Here is a 15,566-nt window from a genome sequence, read left to right as displayed (position 1 = left end):
GAGGGAGATGCTGTTGGTATAACGTTGGTATTATTTTTAAACAACAAGGACAGTTCAGCAAAGGGTCCTGTTGTATATGGCCTGTCATGACAGCTAAGCAGGCATAGAGCACGTGTGACGGCTGGAAAGGGAAACAGCAAGAAGAAAATATCGTGTCTCTAAGGGCTGGGATTATGAAAGAATTTTTTTATTTTCTTATTTTTATTTTTTTTAAAGATTCACATATCTCTTTGAGAGAGTGTGTGTGCGAGTCACGGGGAAGGGCAAATACAGAGGGAGAGAGAGAGACTGAGGCAAACTCCATATTGAGCCTGGAGCCTGACGTGGGGCTCAGTCACGTAACCCCGAGATCATGACCTGAGCCAAAACCAAGAGTTGGGTACTTAACCACCTGAGCCACCAAGTGTGGTTTTCTTTAATGGCTTTTAACTAAATATATCCTTACCCTACAACCCAGCTGTACTCTCTTCTTAGTGTATATGCAAAAGAAATGAGAATGCATCCAGAAAAAAAAGAGGGTGCTAGAATATTTTTAGCATCTTGGTTTCTGATAGCCCCAAACGAGAAACACCTTGGGGTTTTTGACCCGGAAGTCTCAAGAACTTTCTCGGATGCTAGAGATGTTGTAGATTTTGGTCAGGTAGTGGGTGTGCAGGTGTAACTAAGTATAAAATTCACCAAGCTGTGGAGATTTGGGTGCATTTTCCAGTGTAATGTAAATGTATGCTGTATCTTGAAGAAAAAGTGGGTTTTAGATGTACATACGTTCTCTCTCATCAGAAAAGATCTAAAGGTTTTACACTGAGACTGGAATAAATTTCAGAGTCATGGATGTAATACAGGGGTTTTTTTTAAACTATTTATTTATTTTAGAGAGAGAGAGACTGGGAGGGAGGCACTCCAGGAGAGGGGGAGAGAGTCCCAACCAGACTCTGCCTTGAGCACAGAGCCCGATGTAGCGTTCGATCCCATGAAGCCAGAGATCATGACCTGAGTCGAAACCAAGAGTTGCATACTTAACTGGCTGCACCACCCAGGCACCCCGGGTATTTAATTTTTATTTAATCTGTATCATCCCCTTCCCAGCGTTTAAATGGGTATCCATTACTGTTTTAATTCAGAAGCAAGTCATTTTTATATAAAGGTGATGCAAGAGGTAGGACAATGTGGAATTGTGTTGGGGCTTCCTTGTTGCCTAAAGGAGACATTTCTGGTTTGTGAGCTGTTTCGGCATCCGTGAAAGCCTCCCGGCCACAGGTCCGACAGCTTAGCCCCGAAGGCGCCGCATGTCTCAGGCAGGGGCGTGTTGAGCGTTCCTCCTACCCAGGAGCACCAGGCCCTTGGTCTCTGAAAGAGTGAGTGAGTCTGGGGCGTGAATTACGTCTCCTGGAATGGAGCTTAAAAGGGAAGCTAACAGTTGCTCTTTTTTAAAAAAACTGAGTTTAAACACAAATACATCTCAGATTAGCTTTCTGTGGTAAAAATTCTGAGCCCAGGATAAGTGGGATAAGTTGAACAGGGAAGACTCTCGGGAATGACTTCCATCCGGGATATTTAGAAAGAAAGCCAGAGGGAGGAGGCGTCACGGCTGATGGTCACGGGGCAGATCCCGCAGGGCCAAGGCATCCGGAGTTGGTTCATGGCAGTGAGCTGTCACCTGACCTGTCCTCAGGGGCTGGCAGAGCCACCATCCTGGGACCGCCCGGGCTGGCGTGGGCCTGGGTTAGCCAAGAGTTGTCAGGGCCCCGAAGGCCACCCAGGTGTGGGTGCCAGTTACCGTGTGCGCTGCCATCCGGAAGGAAGCTGCTGACCTCAGAGCCCCCCACACAGGTTTCCTGCTCTCTGTGGAAGGTCCCCACCCCAGAGCGGCCCTGGGAGGCCGGGAGGCCATGTCCCTGGCCACCCTGTGTTTCTGGGTCTTGCTCAACTGTCTGGCTCTAGCGCTTGTGGGGCGGCTGCATTTACGTGAGATCTTGAGCACCTCTGGAACAGGGACGCCGGTCTGTGTGTACCGACAGGCAGACCAAGGCCACGAGAACTCAGTGTTCTCAAAGGACCAGGCCGCGCTCTGTGCATGGCTCCTCGAAGCGTCCAGGGGGCGAGTTGCTTCTGTTCTGTCTGGTCTGGTTAGGGCAGGAGCAGAGCCTATAGGCGTCTGCCCATGGGGTCAGGTGGAGGCCTGGATGTTCTCCAAACCTGTACCCAAAGCCCTCCACTGGGGCCATCCACCCCCCGAGATGAGTGGCGTCAGGCACACTGTCGCGCCTCACAGCCAGGTTCTCTGAGGCCAGACCCCAGCTCGGCCACTGGTAGCCGCGTGACCTGAGGGGAGAGCCTAGCGATCTTTCTGGTTTACTGAGCGTCAGCAGGAATGAGTGCCTGCCGGATTTCCAGTCCGAGTCCCATGAGCCGATCTCTGGAACTACTTGGAACTGTGCTAGGATTGCGGCCTCTGGCTGGCTCTGTCGGTGAAGGGTCTGCCTTCGGCTCAGGTCATGATCTCAAGGTCCTGGTTTCGAGTCCACGACAGACTCCCTGCTCAGCGGGAAGCCTGCTTCTCCCTCTCCCTCTGCCCCAGCATGTGGGCTCTCTCTCTCTCACAAATAAATGAATAAATCTTTGAGAAAAAAAAAAAATTAAGAACTGTGCTAGGAGGGTGAGCTCTGCCTGAACATTAGCTGCTGTCACTGTCACCTCTGTGCATGTGGCGAGCACCCACCTGCCACTTCCCGGAGGTATCGTGCAGGTCCAGGCTTTCTCCAGCGCAGCTCCGGGGACCCGGCAGCATGAGAGGAGCTTTGCCCACTGCCCGGTCCGTTCTCTTCCCCCAGAGGTTCTACGTGGCCTCGTCGCGGCAGCTGAAGCGCCTGGAGTCGGTGAGCCGCTCCCCGGTGTACTCCCACTTCAACGAGACCCTGCTGGGCGTCAGCGTCATCCGCGCCTTCGAGGAGCAGGAGCGCTTCATCCGCCAGAGCGACCTGAAGGTGGACGAGAACCAGAAGGCCTATTACCCCAGCATCGTGGCCAACAGGTGGGCGCGCGCGTGGCCCCTCGGGGGCAGGTGGAGGCCTAACTCCGCCCTCGTTCCTGGAGGAGGAGGGTGTGAAGCCAGGCTCGGGCCCTCCCCACCGGGCGGGAGGACAGGACGCAGCGACCCCTGAGAGCGGACACAAGCGCTTCAGCTCCAAGTGTTGAGTGAGGGCCGCGACCACGTTGTCCTGGAGTCAGGAAACACTGCCGAACTACCCGTTCGCTGTTGTCCTGATGATGTAAGATCACCCGGGATGGGCACACTCCGCCAGTATTTTTGTGTCCTGATTCTCGGCCGAAGGGCATCACCCCCACCGTACCCCTGTGTGATGAGCGTGGGAAGCCACTCCCCAGTCTTAGGTTGGCCCCCCTGAAATTGCTGTGCCCCGAAGATCATGAGTGGATGGAGAACATCAAATGGAAAAGACGGGACGGAAGTTTACTCCTTGTTGACTAAATTCAGAAAAGCTTCTGATCCCTAAAAGGGTATTCTCCTCACTGCTGTCCTCATACGTGTTTTGAGACGTGATATAAAAGATTCTGGGAGGGGGTGGAAGCACCCTGGGAGTTGGCCATCCTAACCAGCTGTCAGCCCCGTCATACACAGTATCACCTGTAACGTAAGACTAGGAGACCATGAGTTGTTGGAGACCCTTCCTACCCTGCAGAATTCTTAGAGCCTGGGTCACATCTGGCTCTGTCTTTGGGAGAAGCTACACACCCGGGAATATCAGTCATGGGAATCAGAAGGGCCGTATGTGACAAAAAGATCAACACCCCTGTCTCTCCCTAAGGTGCTTCATGCCTTGAAATATTAATATTCCTAGCGCCCTGTGATATCTTACAGACGTTAGCTTTAAACCAGTAATATATCTGTTTATACTTCCAAAGGTGAAGTAATCCATTTTAACATGTCTAGAAGGGGGATGATGTGGCTCTGGGAACATGAGAGCAACATTGAAAATAGTAGCTTTTCTCCCCCTTCCCCGCTTCTCTACCAAGAGAAGGTTATTTTCAAGTAACCTCTCCATGCAGCGTGGGGCTCGGACCCACGACCCTGAGATCAAGAGTCGCACACTCCACGGATCTTGCTCCGTGAGGTCACCAGCTGGGCACCCCCAAGGCATGCTTATTTTAAATCAGTGGTGCCTCTTATAGTTGATGACTTCTTAGGAATTTAGGAATTTTCCCGGACATCATTTTAAAGATGGGTGTATGTGGGTATATTTTAAAGCTTCACTTTCCTGGGAAGTCGGCTTCTAGAGAAATCTCTTTTGATCCCTGGGGTTGTCGGACTAATGAGGAAGTAGCGAGGCCGTGTCCCTTCGGCCGTCTTTCCCCTTCCCGAGCTTTTCTCGGGAACTCTCGGGGAATTACGGCAGTTAGCAACGTGACCCCCACCCCGCCCACATGAACCAGAAACCGGAAACTCTGGAAAGCTGACTCCAGGTCTCTGTATGTCTCTGTGTCTCTGTCCGCCTGTGTGTCTGCGGGCAGGTGGCTGGCCGTGCGCCTGGAGTGTGTAGGCAACTGTATCGTCCTGTTCGCTGCCCTGTTCGCCGTGATCTCCAGGCACAGGCACAGTCTCAGCGCCGGCTTGGTGGGCCTGTCTGTGTCGTATTCATTGCAGGTAAGGGGGGTGCTCTCAGCCAGATTTTCGGATTTTCTTCTTGGGGGAGTCCGTTGTCGGATTCTTGGGCCTTTGCTTTGAACCCGGGCAGGAGCTGGGGGAGCCGCTGGAGGCCGAGCGGCGTTTGAGAAGCCCAGTGACCCAGTAGTGCTGGGGTGGAAGGGAGGCACGTGGCCAGGATTCCCCTGAGTCAAAGAAAGCCCGTGATGGCCTGCCAGGGTGTCCCCAGCTACAGGAAGAATGCTGTTCTGGCTGTGACTTGCCCTCCCATCACGGCTTTCATTTGGGCACCCAAATTTGGATACGTGGTATTTTCCTTTTACCATCTGGTTCGAAATATTTTCTGATGACGTTTCTGATGACTTGAAATGTGTTTCCTTACAAGGCACAGTGTAGCCCGTCCGGGTGATAGCAGTATGTGAGGTTCATGTTTTCTGGACCTAGGTTACCTAGGGCATTTTGTAATTCGTAATTACTTCCCAAAGATAATGCCACTTGCACTCACTGTAGAAGCTCACCCACAGATCACCACGTACTTGAACTGGCTGGTCCGCATGTCTTCTGAGATGGAGACCAACATCGTGGCGGTGGAGAGGCTGAAGGAGTATTCAGAGACGGAGAAGGAGGTAAAGGCAGCAGCCGGCCTGGCCTCCCCTGACCTCTTCGGTGTGACTTAACCCAGACCATCCGTAGAGCCATAGCCAGCGTGCCTTCGACAGGCAGCCTCTGTTCAACAAGAATCGTCTTCTCTTACTTGTCATGTATCTGTGGGGAGAGGGGGACTGCTGTTGGGGAAAATGAGACATTTGTTTCCTCTTTGAAGTTTAAGAATTGAGTACCGGAGAGGTGATTCAGAGCGTGGAAATTCACTCACCAGAGGCCCAGTGCATGCATATTGTAAGAATGATGACGGTGGGAAGGAATTGACCTAAGTTTGGGGAACCCTACACTTCCTCAACCAAGGTCTGCATTTTATAGATGGAGCAAAGCGTGGCCTAGGAATGAAAAGTGGCTGACCCGAGATCACATGTGGTCAGAACGGCTGGGAGTAGAACCCCAGTGTCCGGACTTCTGTGCCGCATTGTCCTCAGTAACTGCCTTTTTCTGCCTGCGATGGTAGTGATCTTAATGATAGTGACAGTCATGCCTAGAGAGACACCTCTGCCCCTGCCACCACCTGTAATGACAGCAGCCTGTATTGTGCCCTCAGAGGGGCCTCAGGCCCTGAAGCACACATCTGACATGGAATAATTCATACAACCTTTCTGTAGCCTTGTAACTCCCGTTCTGTTGTGACCCCATTTTACAGATGAGGAAACTGAGGCACAAGGTTAACTTACTTGCCTGAGATTAAGTGACTGGTAAATGGCCGACCCAGAATTTGCTTCTGTGCCGTTGGCACACTGCCTCCCAAGAACGTGCCCCTTGGGAATGAGACCATGGCCCTGGGTAAACTGTCTTGAGGGATCTCAAGACAGATCTCACAGAGGTGAGCGCTGTCCTGTCCTTAACACTCTCAGGTGCGCCCAGTCCCCCTTCATCAGAGAGCATCATTCAGGATGGTGTGAGCGCCCCCTGAGGAAATAAGTATGTATTACACCAGGGGTTTTCCCACTCTACTGATTTTATTTTTTTACATTTTTAAGATATAAAAAAAATAAATAAATAAGATATAATTCACATGCCATGCAGTGAATCATGTAAAGTATGAAATGAAATTTATTTTTTAAAAGGTACCATGTTTTTATTTCTTTCGATTATTTTTATGTTTTTAGGATAACATATTTGAAAAATATAAAAGAAAGTAGAGCTCATCCAGGGTCTTACCACTACTAAAAATATTTATTTATTTGTTTTATAGACTGTGTTTTCCCTTTAGAAAGTTCCATCCACTTCCTTCCAGCGCCCTCCATGTTCTTACAGCTTATCCTCTTCTTTTATATACCTAAATCTATAAAAGGGAAATATACTTATAAAAAAAATTTAATATAGCAAGTTTATGGGGGAGAAAGGATGAAAGCTCTCTTTCATCCTCTCTGTTCTTCATTTTCCCCGAAGCTACCCCTGATCCTGGCCCCGAGCATATCCAGTTGTAGCGCTTAGGAAGTGTTGAATTTAGCTAAGAAACTCTTCAGAAATAAGGGCTGTGTGACCCTGGGCAAGTTACCTACCCTCTCTGTGTCCATTTCCTCATGTGCAAGGACCCCACTCACGGGACTGTCGTGGATTAAATGAGGTCATGTGATAGTAATCTTTAAAAGCATTAGACATTGCTTTGTCTTCCAAATATAGGAGGCACCCAGAGTAAAACCTCTACCCTTGTGCCTGTCAGAGAGGACCAATCCTTCATTGATTCAGTTCACAAATATTCATGGAGCCCCTGCTGTGTGCTGTGGCAGGTTGAGGGGGCTGGAGTGTGACAGTGAACTGTGAACCAACCCGTCCGCATGTGGTGGACGTTCCAGAGGGCATGGACAACAGAATAAGCAAACCAAAGCACACCTCAAGTGGTAGGAGGTGCCACGTGGTCTGAGGGAGATCTGAGTAGGGTTGGGGATCGAGGGCACAGAGTCAGGGCGAGCTCTGCATGGCCCGAGATCAGCACTGAGGGAGCAAGCCCAGAGGGGAGATCGAGGAGGGTGCAGAGGCCCAGAAGCGGGGCACACAGGTGCGTGGGGAGCAGAGTGAGCCCGGGGAGGGAGAGGAGGTCAGAGGGGGATGTATCGCCGGCTCTCTTGTAGTCCTGAGGCTCCTGAGGCAGACCTAAGGTTCCTTCCCCAACACCCCACTCCTTACCACCCCCCCAGGCTCCCTGGCGAGTCCCGGAGATGACTCCACCCAGCACCTGGCCTCAGGTGGGCCGAGTGGAATTCCGAGACTATGGCCTGCGCTACCGAGAAAACCTGGACTTGGTTCTCAAGAACATCAATGTCACCATCGATGGAGGGGAAAAGGTGGGTGTGCCTCGTCCCCCGACCCTTCACAGCAGGGCGTCGCTTGCAGCCAGGCACATCGTTTCCCCGGTTTCTCAAAGTCCAACTCCGTGGGGCTCGAGTGGCCTTTTCTAGCAGGGGCTTTGTGGAAGCAGAAGCTGCTAGAGTGTCCCAGCCGCATTACATACTGTCAGCAGAGAGCTAGATGAGGCCCGCAGGTAAGTTTTGAAAAATCTGAATACATTGCAAATACTGAAGAATCTGGTATGTCTTAGATAAAGATCCATTTCCTGCCTTTTTTTTTTTTTTTTTTTTTTTTGAGTGAGTGAGTGAGTGAGTGAGTGAGCATGTCCGCTGCTGGTGGGAGGAAGGGCAGAGGGAGAGTATTAAGGGGGTTGCAGGGCTCAGTCACGTGACCCTGAGACTATGACCTGAGTCGAAAGCAAGAATTGGGTGCCTAACTGACTGAGCCACCCAGGCACCCCTCATTTCCTGCTTTTCTTGAAAGATCAAGCATCCAGCAACATGGGGCTTATACTCCCTGCCTGGTTCTTTCTAGACAAGACGAGAACCTCCCAGCTCACCCAGCCCCTCCCCATCTCACTTACGTGCCTACTTGGCCCCCATGGGCATTTGAGTTTGCCACCTCTAGAATCGAAAGATGCCATCGTCACTACTAGGGACGGCTTAGTGAACATGTGAAGTTGTCAGAATTCTGGAATATATCCCTAGTCCCAAGTTGTTTGTGGAAGACGTCCTGGCTCTGAGACCTTTAGACCCTCCTTAGGAATCAGATGAAGGGTCTTCCTGGCTGTCTGCCAGAGGACAGAGTTTCTTTAATCTCTGAACATATGTGTCCTTTTTTAAAAGATTTTATTTATTTTATTTGACAGAGCTCACAAGTAGACAGACGCAAGCAGAGAGAGGGGAAAGCAGGCTCCCTGCTGAGCCCGAAGCAGGACTTGATCCCAGGACCCTGAGATCACGACCCTCTGAGCCATGCAGGCGCCTCTGAACATACGTGTTTGTTAAACCGTGTCTACCCTGAGGCTCAGAATGTTTCGTTCCCATGAGAAATCTAACTTACACCAAGGGGACGAACAGAGCGGGTGGTGGTCTCGCGGAGGCTCTGTGGCTTACATTCCATCACGAGACTCCGCTGTGTGACATTCCTGTTAGAGGCGGGAGGGAGCCTGCTTTTCAAGAGCCCCGACGAGGAGCGAGGAGGTGCAACTGGATGGCAGGAATGTTAGTCGTTGGCCACGGAGCAGGGAGCCCCATTTCCTGAGGAGAGGATGAGTGGAAGCTGGGTCCTGTCCATCACCTCTTGTGGCTCCTGCAGCCAGAATGGAGGGAGGAGGTGTGCAGGGGGGTCGGCCTGAGTCTTTGAGATGCTGGACAGCTCAGGATGGGGAACTCATCATCAAAGGATTGAAAAACAGTATGGGGGAAAATACCTGATTATTAACATTACCTAGAGCTGAAAATAAAAGGGCTTTCTTAAAAATCCCTTCTGCCAGAGCCCTGTCTCTTTGGGAGGTCTGTACTAACGTATCAAGAGAGCCAAATATTTTAATTTACAAAATGAGGTGGCGTAGAGGAGGAAGCCCATCTTGGCCCTGAAGGGGGCCCTGGGAAGCTGCTGACCGGGAGAGCTGTGTGTGGTGGACATCAGGGCTGACCAGAGGACCGAACTGCTTTAGGGCAGACATCTGAAATGTGGGCCCTGTGCGGGGAGCAGGCGAGGCGTAACCCCCAGACACCAGCATCCCCACCTCACCCTGGGCCCTTCCTGTCCCACAGGTTGGCATCGTGGGGCGGACAGGAGCCGGGAAGTCGTCCCTGACCCTGGGCTTGTTTCGGATCAACGAGTCCGCTGAGGGGGAGATCATTATCGACGGCATCAACATTGCCAAGATCGGGCTGCACGATCTGCGCTTCAAGATCACCATCATCCCGCAGGTGGGGTCTGGGCGCAGCGAGGGAGTGAGTGGGGGCGGGGAGAGTGATGTACCTATGTACTGGGGACAAACGTAAATATATTCCTATTTTATTATTTTCACTGTTCTCATTGGACCAATACTGTTTCTTCACCACTGAATCTCCCCTTAGCGTATAAATCACAGCGGGAATTAACCAGTGGGGAGGAATCCACAGTACTTTATGATTAGGAATTATCTACGCTGCTTCTCCCTGTCAGAAGGTTCCATGTATTGGAGACTCCGGGAAGTTTTGCCAAAAGATATTTATTTTATTTCACTTAACCCAGGATTTTCCAAACCTTCCCCCTGCATTACTAACATCTCTGGAAATAGCGAGTCCGAGGAACCCTGGAACCCCATCTGGAGCGATTCTGGCCAGAGCTGTTCACGTCGCGCCTGTTGGCGCCGGGTGCAGGCATTGTGACGTGAGCCTCACCTGCCGTCTGCTGTCTTCTCCCCGGACAGGACCCTGTTTTGTTCTCGGGTTCCCTCCGCATGAACCTGGACCCGTTCACCCAGTACTCGGATGAGGAAGTGTGGACGTCCCTGGAGCTGGCTCACCTGAAGGACTTCGTGTCCGCCCTTCCCGACAAGCTGAACTACGAGTGTGCGGAAGGCGGGGAGAACCTGAGGTAAGAAGCCGGGGTGCGAGGCCCCGACTGGGTCTCCTCAGCTCTGCCTCCATCGAGGTGTTGGAAGATCCTGTCCTTTTGCATCTGTGTCAGGCCTAGGTTTGAGGCATGGATGAGCCATTTTCTCTTCCCCTCCTGCCGCTTCAGTTTCAGCATCTGTAAAGTGGGCTTCAGTCCAGGCTCATGGTAGCATGAGGTATAACACCAGGATGGCCAGTGTGGTTCCTTTCACGCCGGGTTTAGTCGATGGAGTGTGACTGTTAGTTGTTCACCTATTGAAAAGCTTCTCTCTTGCTCAGTAAATTTCTGAGCTCTCTGAGGCTCCATCCACTGCCCTGGGCCCTCTCCCAGGATCCCCAGGATGCCCCCCATGACCCAGCAACTGAAGAATCACTGCCTGGTGGCGCAGGGAGCCCAAGTCGTGCTCCCGCGTCCCCCATGCCTCATCTGTCCCTGTGACAACCACCCACCGAACCTCAGATGTGTTCAACGCTTCAGACCCTTGGCGGGGGTCACTGCCAGGCGGCCCTGTGGTTCTCGGCTCACTCACGGGGCTGGGGGTCCGCCAGGGCAGATCGGGTCGGCTCCACACGTCCCTCATCCTCCAGCCGACCCGCCCAGGTGTGTGGTCACGGCGATAGCGGAGGCACAGGAGTGAGCGGACCCCAGAGGGCAGTCCCTCTGCGAGCCTCCGCTGGCCTCGTTTGCCGGCATCCCGTCGGCCAAAGCAAGACAGGTGGTTGAGTCCGGAGTCAGTGGGGAGGGCCCTACAGAAAGCACAGATACGGGGCCGTTTGGTTACCCTTCACACCGCCCATGCCAAGCTGCTCCCCTCTGAGCCCTGTTCTGAACATGACGCCGAGAGCCCCACTCTAGCTCCACGGCGAGAACGTCCCAAGCAGTCACCGACGTCTGCTGAGGGCACAGGCGTGGGGATGGGGGAGTAGCCGGGCTCCTCTGGCCTCGGCAGCACCTAGTGTCCCCTCTCTCTACTCCCAGCTCCTGCCTGGGCTCAGGGTCAGGGGTGGTTTTGACCCTCTGTCTCCTGGTCTTTTTCTCCCGGTCAAGCGTCGGGCAGCGCCAGCTTGTGTGCCTGGCCCGGGCTCTGCTGAGGAAGACCAAGATCCTGGTGTTGGACGAGGCCACGGCGGCCGTGGACCTTGAAACAGACAACCTCATTCAGTCGACCATCCGGACGCAGTTTGAAGACTGCACGGTGCTGACTATCGCACACCGGCTGAACACCATCATGGACTACACGAGGTGATGCTCTGGTCCTCGGGTGTCCCCGTTCGTTCAGCACTGTCCTGTGTGGAGGGACAGCCCTCTCTTTCCCTTGGGTGTTTCTGACATCACTCCATCATGTATTCAGTCAACACACACGTAGAGTGCCCGCCTCATTCTCAGTCCTATTCTAGGCACTGGGGACTCAGCAAGGAAGTATCAGACAAGGAGCCTGCCTGAAGGATCTTCTAGGTCATTCGGGGGCTGGGTGCAGAGACAGGCAATAGACACTTGAACACACCAAAGCTAATGGTGCTGGGAACGAAGCAGAGAAAGTGAGAGAGCCTGTCCTGGGGTAAGCATCCCAGGGCTTTGACCAGGAGGGGTCGAGGATGGCAGCCAGTTGGAAGGCTACTGCAGCAGTCCTAACAGAAGGTGTGAGGGGCCTGACCCAGAGCAGGGATTTGTTGGGGTGGTTCTTGGGGGCACAAGGTGCTGACCCCTTCCTTTCCCCTCATGTCTGTGTCTGCTGCTCTTGCAGGGTCATCGTCCTGGACAAGGGAGAGATCCGGGAGTGTGGCCACCCCTCCGACCTCCTACAGCAGAGAGGTCTTTTCTACAGCATGGCCAAAGATGCTGGCCTGGTGTGAGCCCTGGAGCTGGTGCATCTGGTCAGAGCTGCAAGGCCAACAACGCCGGCGTCCGGGGATGATGTACTGCGGCACCATCCTTGGGAACCCAGACCTCCTGTGTACCGAAACCAAAAAGAAGAACACAAACAAACCAACCAACCAAACACACAAAGCAGCCAGCGTGAAGAAGTAGGAGAGACACAGAAATGCAGCCCACCCAGAACTCTCCCACCCCTGCCTCCGTAGCCCTGCGAGATGCACAGATGTTCTCAGGCCCCCAGGAACGCACGCTCTTGCTCTTGGTGCTCGGCGGGGAGGTTTCGGCAGCCAAGCTGCCAGAGAAGGTGGTTTCATAAAATACGCTAGTGACCAAATCCAGCCAACTGCCTCAGGACTCTCCAGCCAAAGTCAACGGGTTCTGTCTTTGAGAAGCTCCCCGGAACCCCGACGGCTGTCCCCAGCACCCCCCGGCATGCTCGGTCTCTTTAGGGCTGCAGGTAGGAGGTGAGGGGCCATCCGTTGAGGGCCAAGCACACTCTTCGTACCAACCATGTGGTCTTCCAGGCGCTCCGACGTGGGACCCCACGTCTCAGCCCTGCTCCCCCGGTACTTGCCTCCCAGGCCGGGGGGCTGCCTCCATGTCTACGGACTTCTCACCGACGGGACCTGGCAGCACTTCTGGGCCGTCCGGACCCAGGGCTCATGTCAGCACTGGCTCCCCAGCCTGGTCGTTCGGCTCTTCATCCACGCCGGTCTCCTCCTCGCTCTCCTCACCCCCCTTCTCCCCGTGGCTAGGAAGGCTTTACTGCTCTAGTCCCCGAGAGAGAAGATCTGCCGATGGTGATGACACGGTCAAGGCCAAGAGCGCTAGGTACTGCCAGGTAGGACCGGTCGGGGCTGAAAAGAGCCCCGTTGAGTCTCCTCCGTGTGGTTAGAATTTTTTTTTTCCTCGCCGCTGGCCTCAGGGTAGCTTGAAGAATGGCAGCGTGGAGAGCTTGACGTTTCGTGACTGAGTCTCTTCCGGGACAAGAAAAGGACCCATTCACGATTATCAGTGATTGCTTTTCCTTTTCTTTCTTTCTTTTTTTTTTTTTTCTGGCTTTTTTTGGTTTTTTGGCTTTAAATGCTGCTCCAAGGGGGAAAACAGTTTCAAGACTTTAATTTCTTGGGAAGAGGTGCTGGTTGAGGAACAGCGTTCCCAGGGAGGAGCCACAGCAGCCAGCAGGTGACGGGTGGTCCACGTGTTCCGGGAGGAAAACGGAAAAGCAGAGTCCTTCGTGGTTTCTCAGACCAGAGCGAGACCCAAAACGCAGAGGAAGGTCACTGCTGCTCCGAGATTCATACTCGCTATGAATTACATTGCTGACTTCACACCCAGAGAAGCACCTTCCTTCTTTAAGGTGGCATATATATTTATTTTTTTGTAAGTTATACCATTCTTCTACATTAGATAAACCAAGTTTTTCTTGGGGATCTTTTTCTAATGACTTACACTGGAAACATGAACATTTGCAATAATTTACAGTAAAAAAAAAATATTTTGTTTCTTACTGAACAATTGTTCTGTTTTCTTTGGGGCGTTAGCAGAGTGTTCTGCCATGTCCTTCAGAAGTCGGGACGGGGTAACCCTCTTGCCTGCTTGTGTTCTTTCTCTTTGGCAAACCAATTGTCTCCAGTGGGAGCCCTTGTTCGGGAACGGACCTGAGGGGTGAAGAAGCAGGCGGGGCTTAGTGGGGAGTCAGCCTGGCCTGGTGGACAGAGCCTGGGCTTGAACCCTGCCTTTGCAGTTGGCTAACTGTGTGACCTCGCATAAGTCACTGGACATCGGTGCCCTCGCTGCGTGTGTTACATAGGCCTGATCGTACCTGCCCTGCGGGATTGTTATGGCGATGAGCAGTGGCATGTTGGTGGCACACACGACCTTAGTCATGTAAGACACAAGCCAGGCAAAAGTCCCACGTGGCCAAAATTAACTGAGAAAATCCCTTTGTGTTAGCTAGGCTGTGAGAACAAATTAGTGCTGAATTCTTGGGAAATGGAATATCAGGGTAATTTCTCACTCATGCATTCTTTGATGAGCATCAGATGCCTCTCGCCGGTCCCTGTCTTCGCTGCAGCGACAGAGAGACCTAGGCTATTACGGTCTTAGAGCATCACCTCCCAAGGGCCAGCTTCCGGAGATCGGCACTGCAGGGCAGGGGAAAGCAGGCACAGGATGACGCATCCCTCTTCTTCGTGCCCCAAACTGGAAGCGACACAAGTCCGTTCCACTCAGCCCATGGGCCAGAGTCAGTCACCTGGCCCCAGCCCCAGCGCAAAGGAAGCTGGGAGATGCAGGAGTGTGTAAGGAAGAGCAGTACCTCTCCCCGTGGTCGTTCCGTGGTTTCTGAGTTGTGGCTTGCAGGGAAGTGAGGCTGGCGTGTTCAGTGTCTTCAGTTTGAAGAACCAGCTGTGTTTGGGGAGCAAGCCTGGGCTGCACCCTGAAACCAGGCCCCAAGTAATGGCACAGAGCGGGCATCCTGGCCCTGCTGGGCTGCCCTCCAACAGTGCTTTGTGTCGCCTGGAGCGTGAACGTGCTCAGCAGAGAGGTGCTGGTCAGCTTATTCCCCTGAGAAGGGAAGTATTTGGACGTGCCACATGGGGGGTCAGGTCAGTTTTAGAGGTGGGGTCTCGGGTCAGGTCCTAACCAGGAATCCCAAGTGTGCAACCTGGTGAGTTACTGTGGGTGTGCTCTGTGGGGTGACTAGTCCTCAGGAGGCTCATGGGCCTGGGTTCAAGCTCTCGCTCTTTCCTGAAGAGGAGGACACATGCAGCCTTAGTCTCAGAGAGGGTGGTGTCAAAAGCCCTGAGGCTGGGGCAGGGGTGCCTGCTCCCCCGCTCGTCCAGGTGAGTGCGTCCGTGCTGTGCAAGGAGCAAGGGGGCCTCTCCTGGGTGCCAGGCCCTAGGCTTGGTGCTTAGCCTTGCTCCCGTGGGAGGGGGACCCCAGGCCAGGGGGGAGCGGGGACCTAGAGTGATGCTTCCCGTGTGGGTCCTGCAGCACCTTCTAGCAAAGCACTCAGAATCTGACCACTTCTCAGCCCTCTGGTGGCTGCCATGTGGGTCCCTCCCTCGTGCCCCTGTGACATCCACCTCAGCGATTTCCCTGCTGCCCTGGCCACCCTCTTCTCTCCTTCCCTGCCGTATAGTTTGTTCTCCACCCAGCAACATCGTGCGCCTTTAAAAACCCCTCCATCCCAACCCTCCAGTGGTCCCCATCTCTGGCAGCAGCCAGCTACCCTCCACAACCCGGCTTCCCGCGACCTCTGCCCTGAGCTCCCCTCCAGCCACCTCGAAGGCCCCTCCAGCATGCGGGGCTCGGTCCCGCCCTCTGGTCTTCCCTCTTCCCCAGACATCAGCATGGCTGGTCGCTCCCGTTTCTTTCACAGTGGCAGCTCACAGAGAGCAAGGCTCGGATCGGTTTACTCCTTAATGAATGCCCTCCCCGAGCACATCGCTCAAGGCCG

The 15,566-nt window shown here is 53.4% G+C and overlaps 1 protein-coding gene across 2 annotated transcripts in view; it reads left to right on the top strand.

The window, feature by feature from the left end:
• Positions 1–13,618, top strand: part of ABCC1 (ATP binding cassette subfamily C member 1) — a 127,475-nt gene extending 113,857 nt beyond the window's left edge. Inside the window, exons 24-31 of one of the 2 annotated variants that reach the window (XM_045072205.1) lie at positions 2,832–3,031; positions 4,528–4,660; positions 5,185–5,286; positions 7,468–7,614; positions 9,397–9,555; positions 10,041–10,207; positions 11,276–11,470; positions 11,973–13,618. In XM_045072205.1, coding sequence (XP_044928140.1) covers positions 2,832–3,031; positions 4,528–4,660; positions 5,185–5,286; positions 7,468–7,614; positions 9,397–9,555; positions 10,041–10,207; positions 11,276–11,470; positions 11,973–12,081 — 1,212 coding nt within the window. In that variant the 3' untranslated portion in view covers positions 12,082–13,618. Of the gene's footprint in view, positions 1–2,831; positions 3,032–4,527; positions 4,661–5,170; positions 5,287–7,467; positions 7,615–9,396; positions 9,556–10,040; positions 10,208–11,275; positions 11,471–11,972 lie in introns of those variants that run through there. The other variant, XR_006604377.1, reaches the window with a different exon arrangement.
• The last annotated feature ends 1,948 nt before the right edge of the window (positions 13,619–15,566 follow it).

The sequence above is a fragment of the Mustela putorius genome, unplaced genomic scaffold (assembly GCF_011764305.1).
Source record: "Mustela putorius furo isolate JIRA1106 unplaced genomic scaffold, ASM1176430v1.1 tig00004007_pilon_pilon_pilon, whole genome shotgun sequence".
Classification (NCBI taxonomy): domain Eukaryota; kingdom Metazoa; phylum Chordata; class Mammalia; order Carnivora; family Mustelidae; genus Mustela; species Mustela putorius.
Note: the sequence above shows the minus strand (reverse complement) of the source record. Positions and strands in the feature narration are given on the sequence as shown.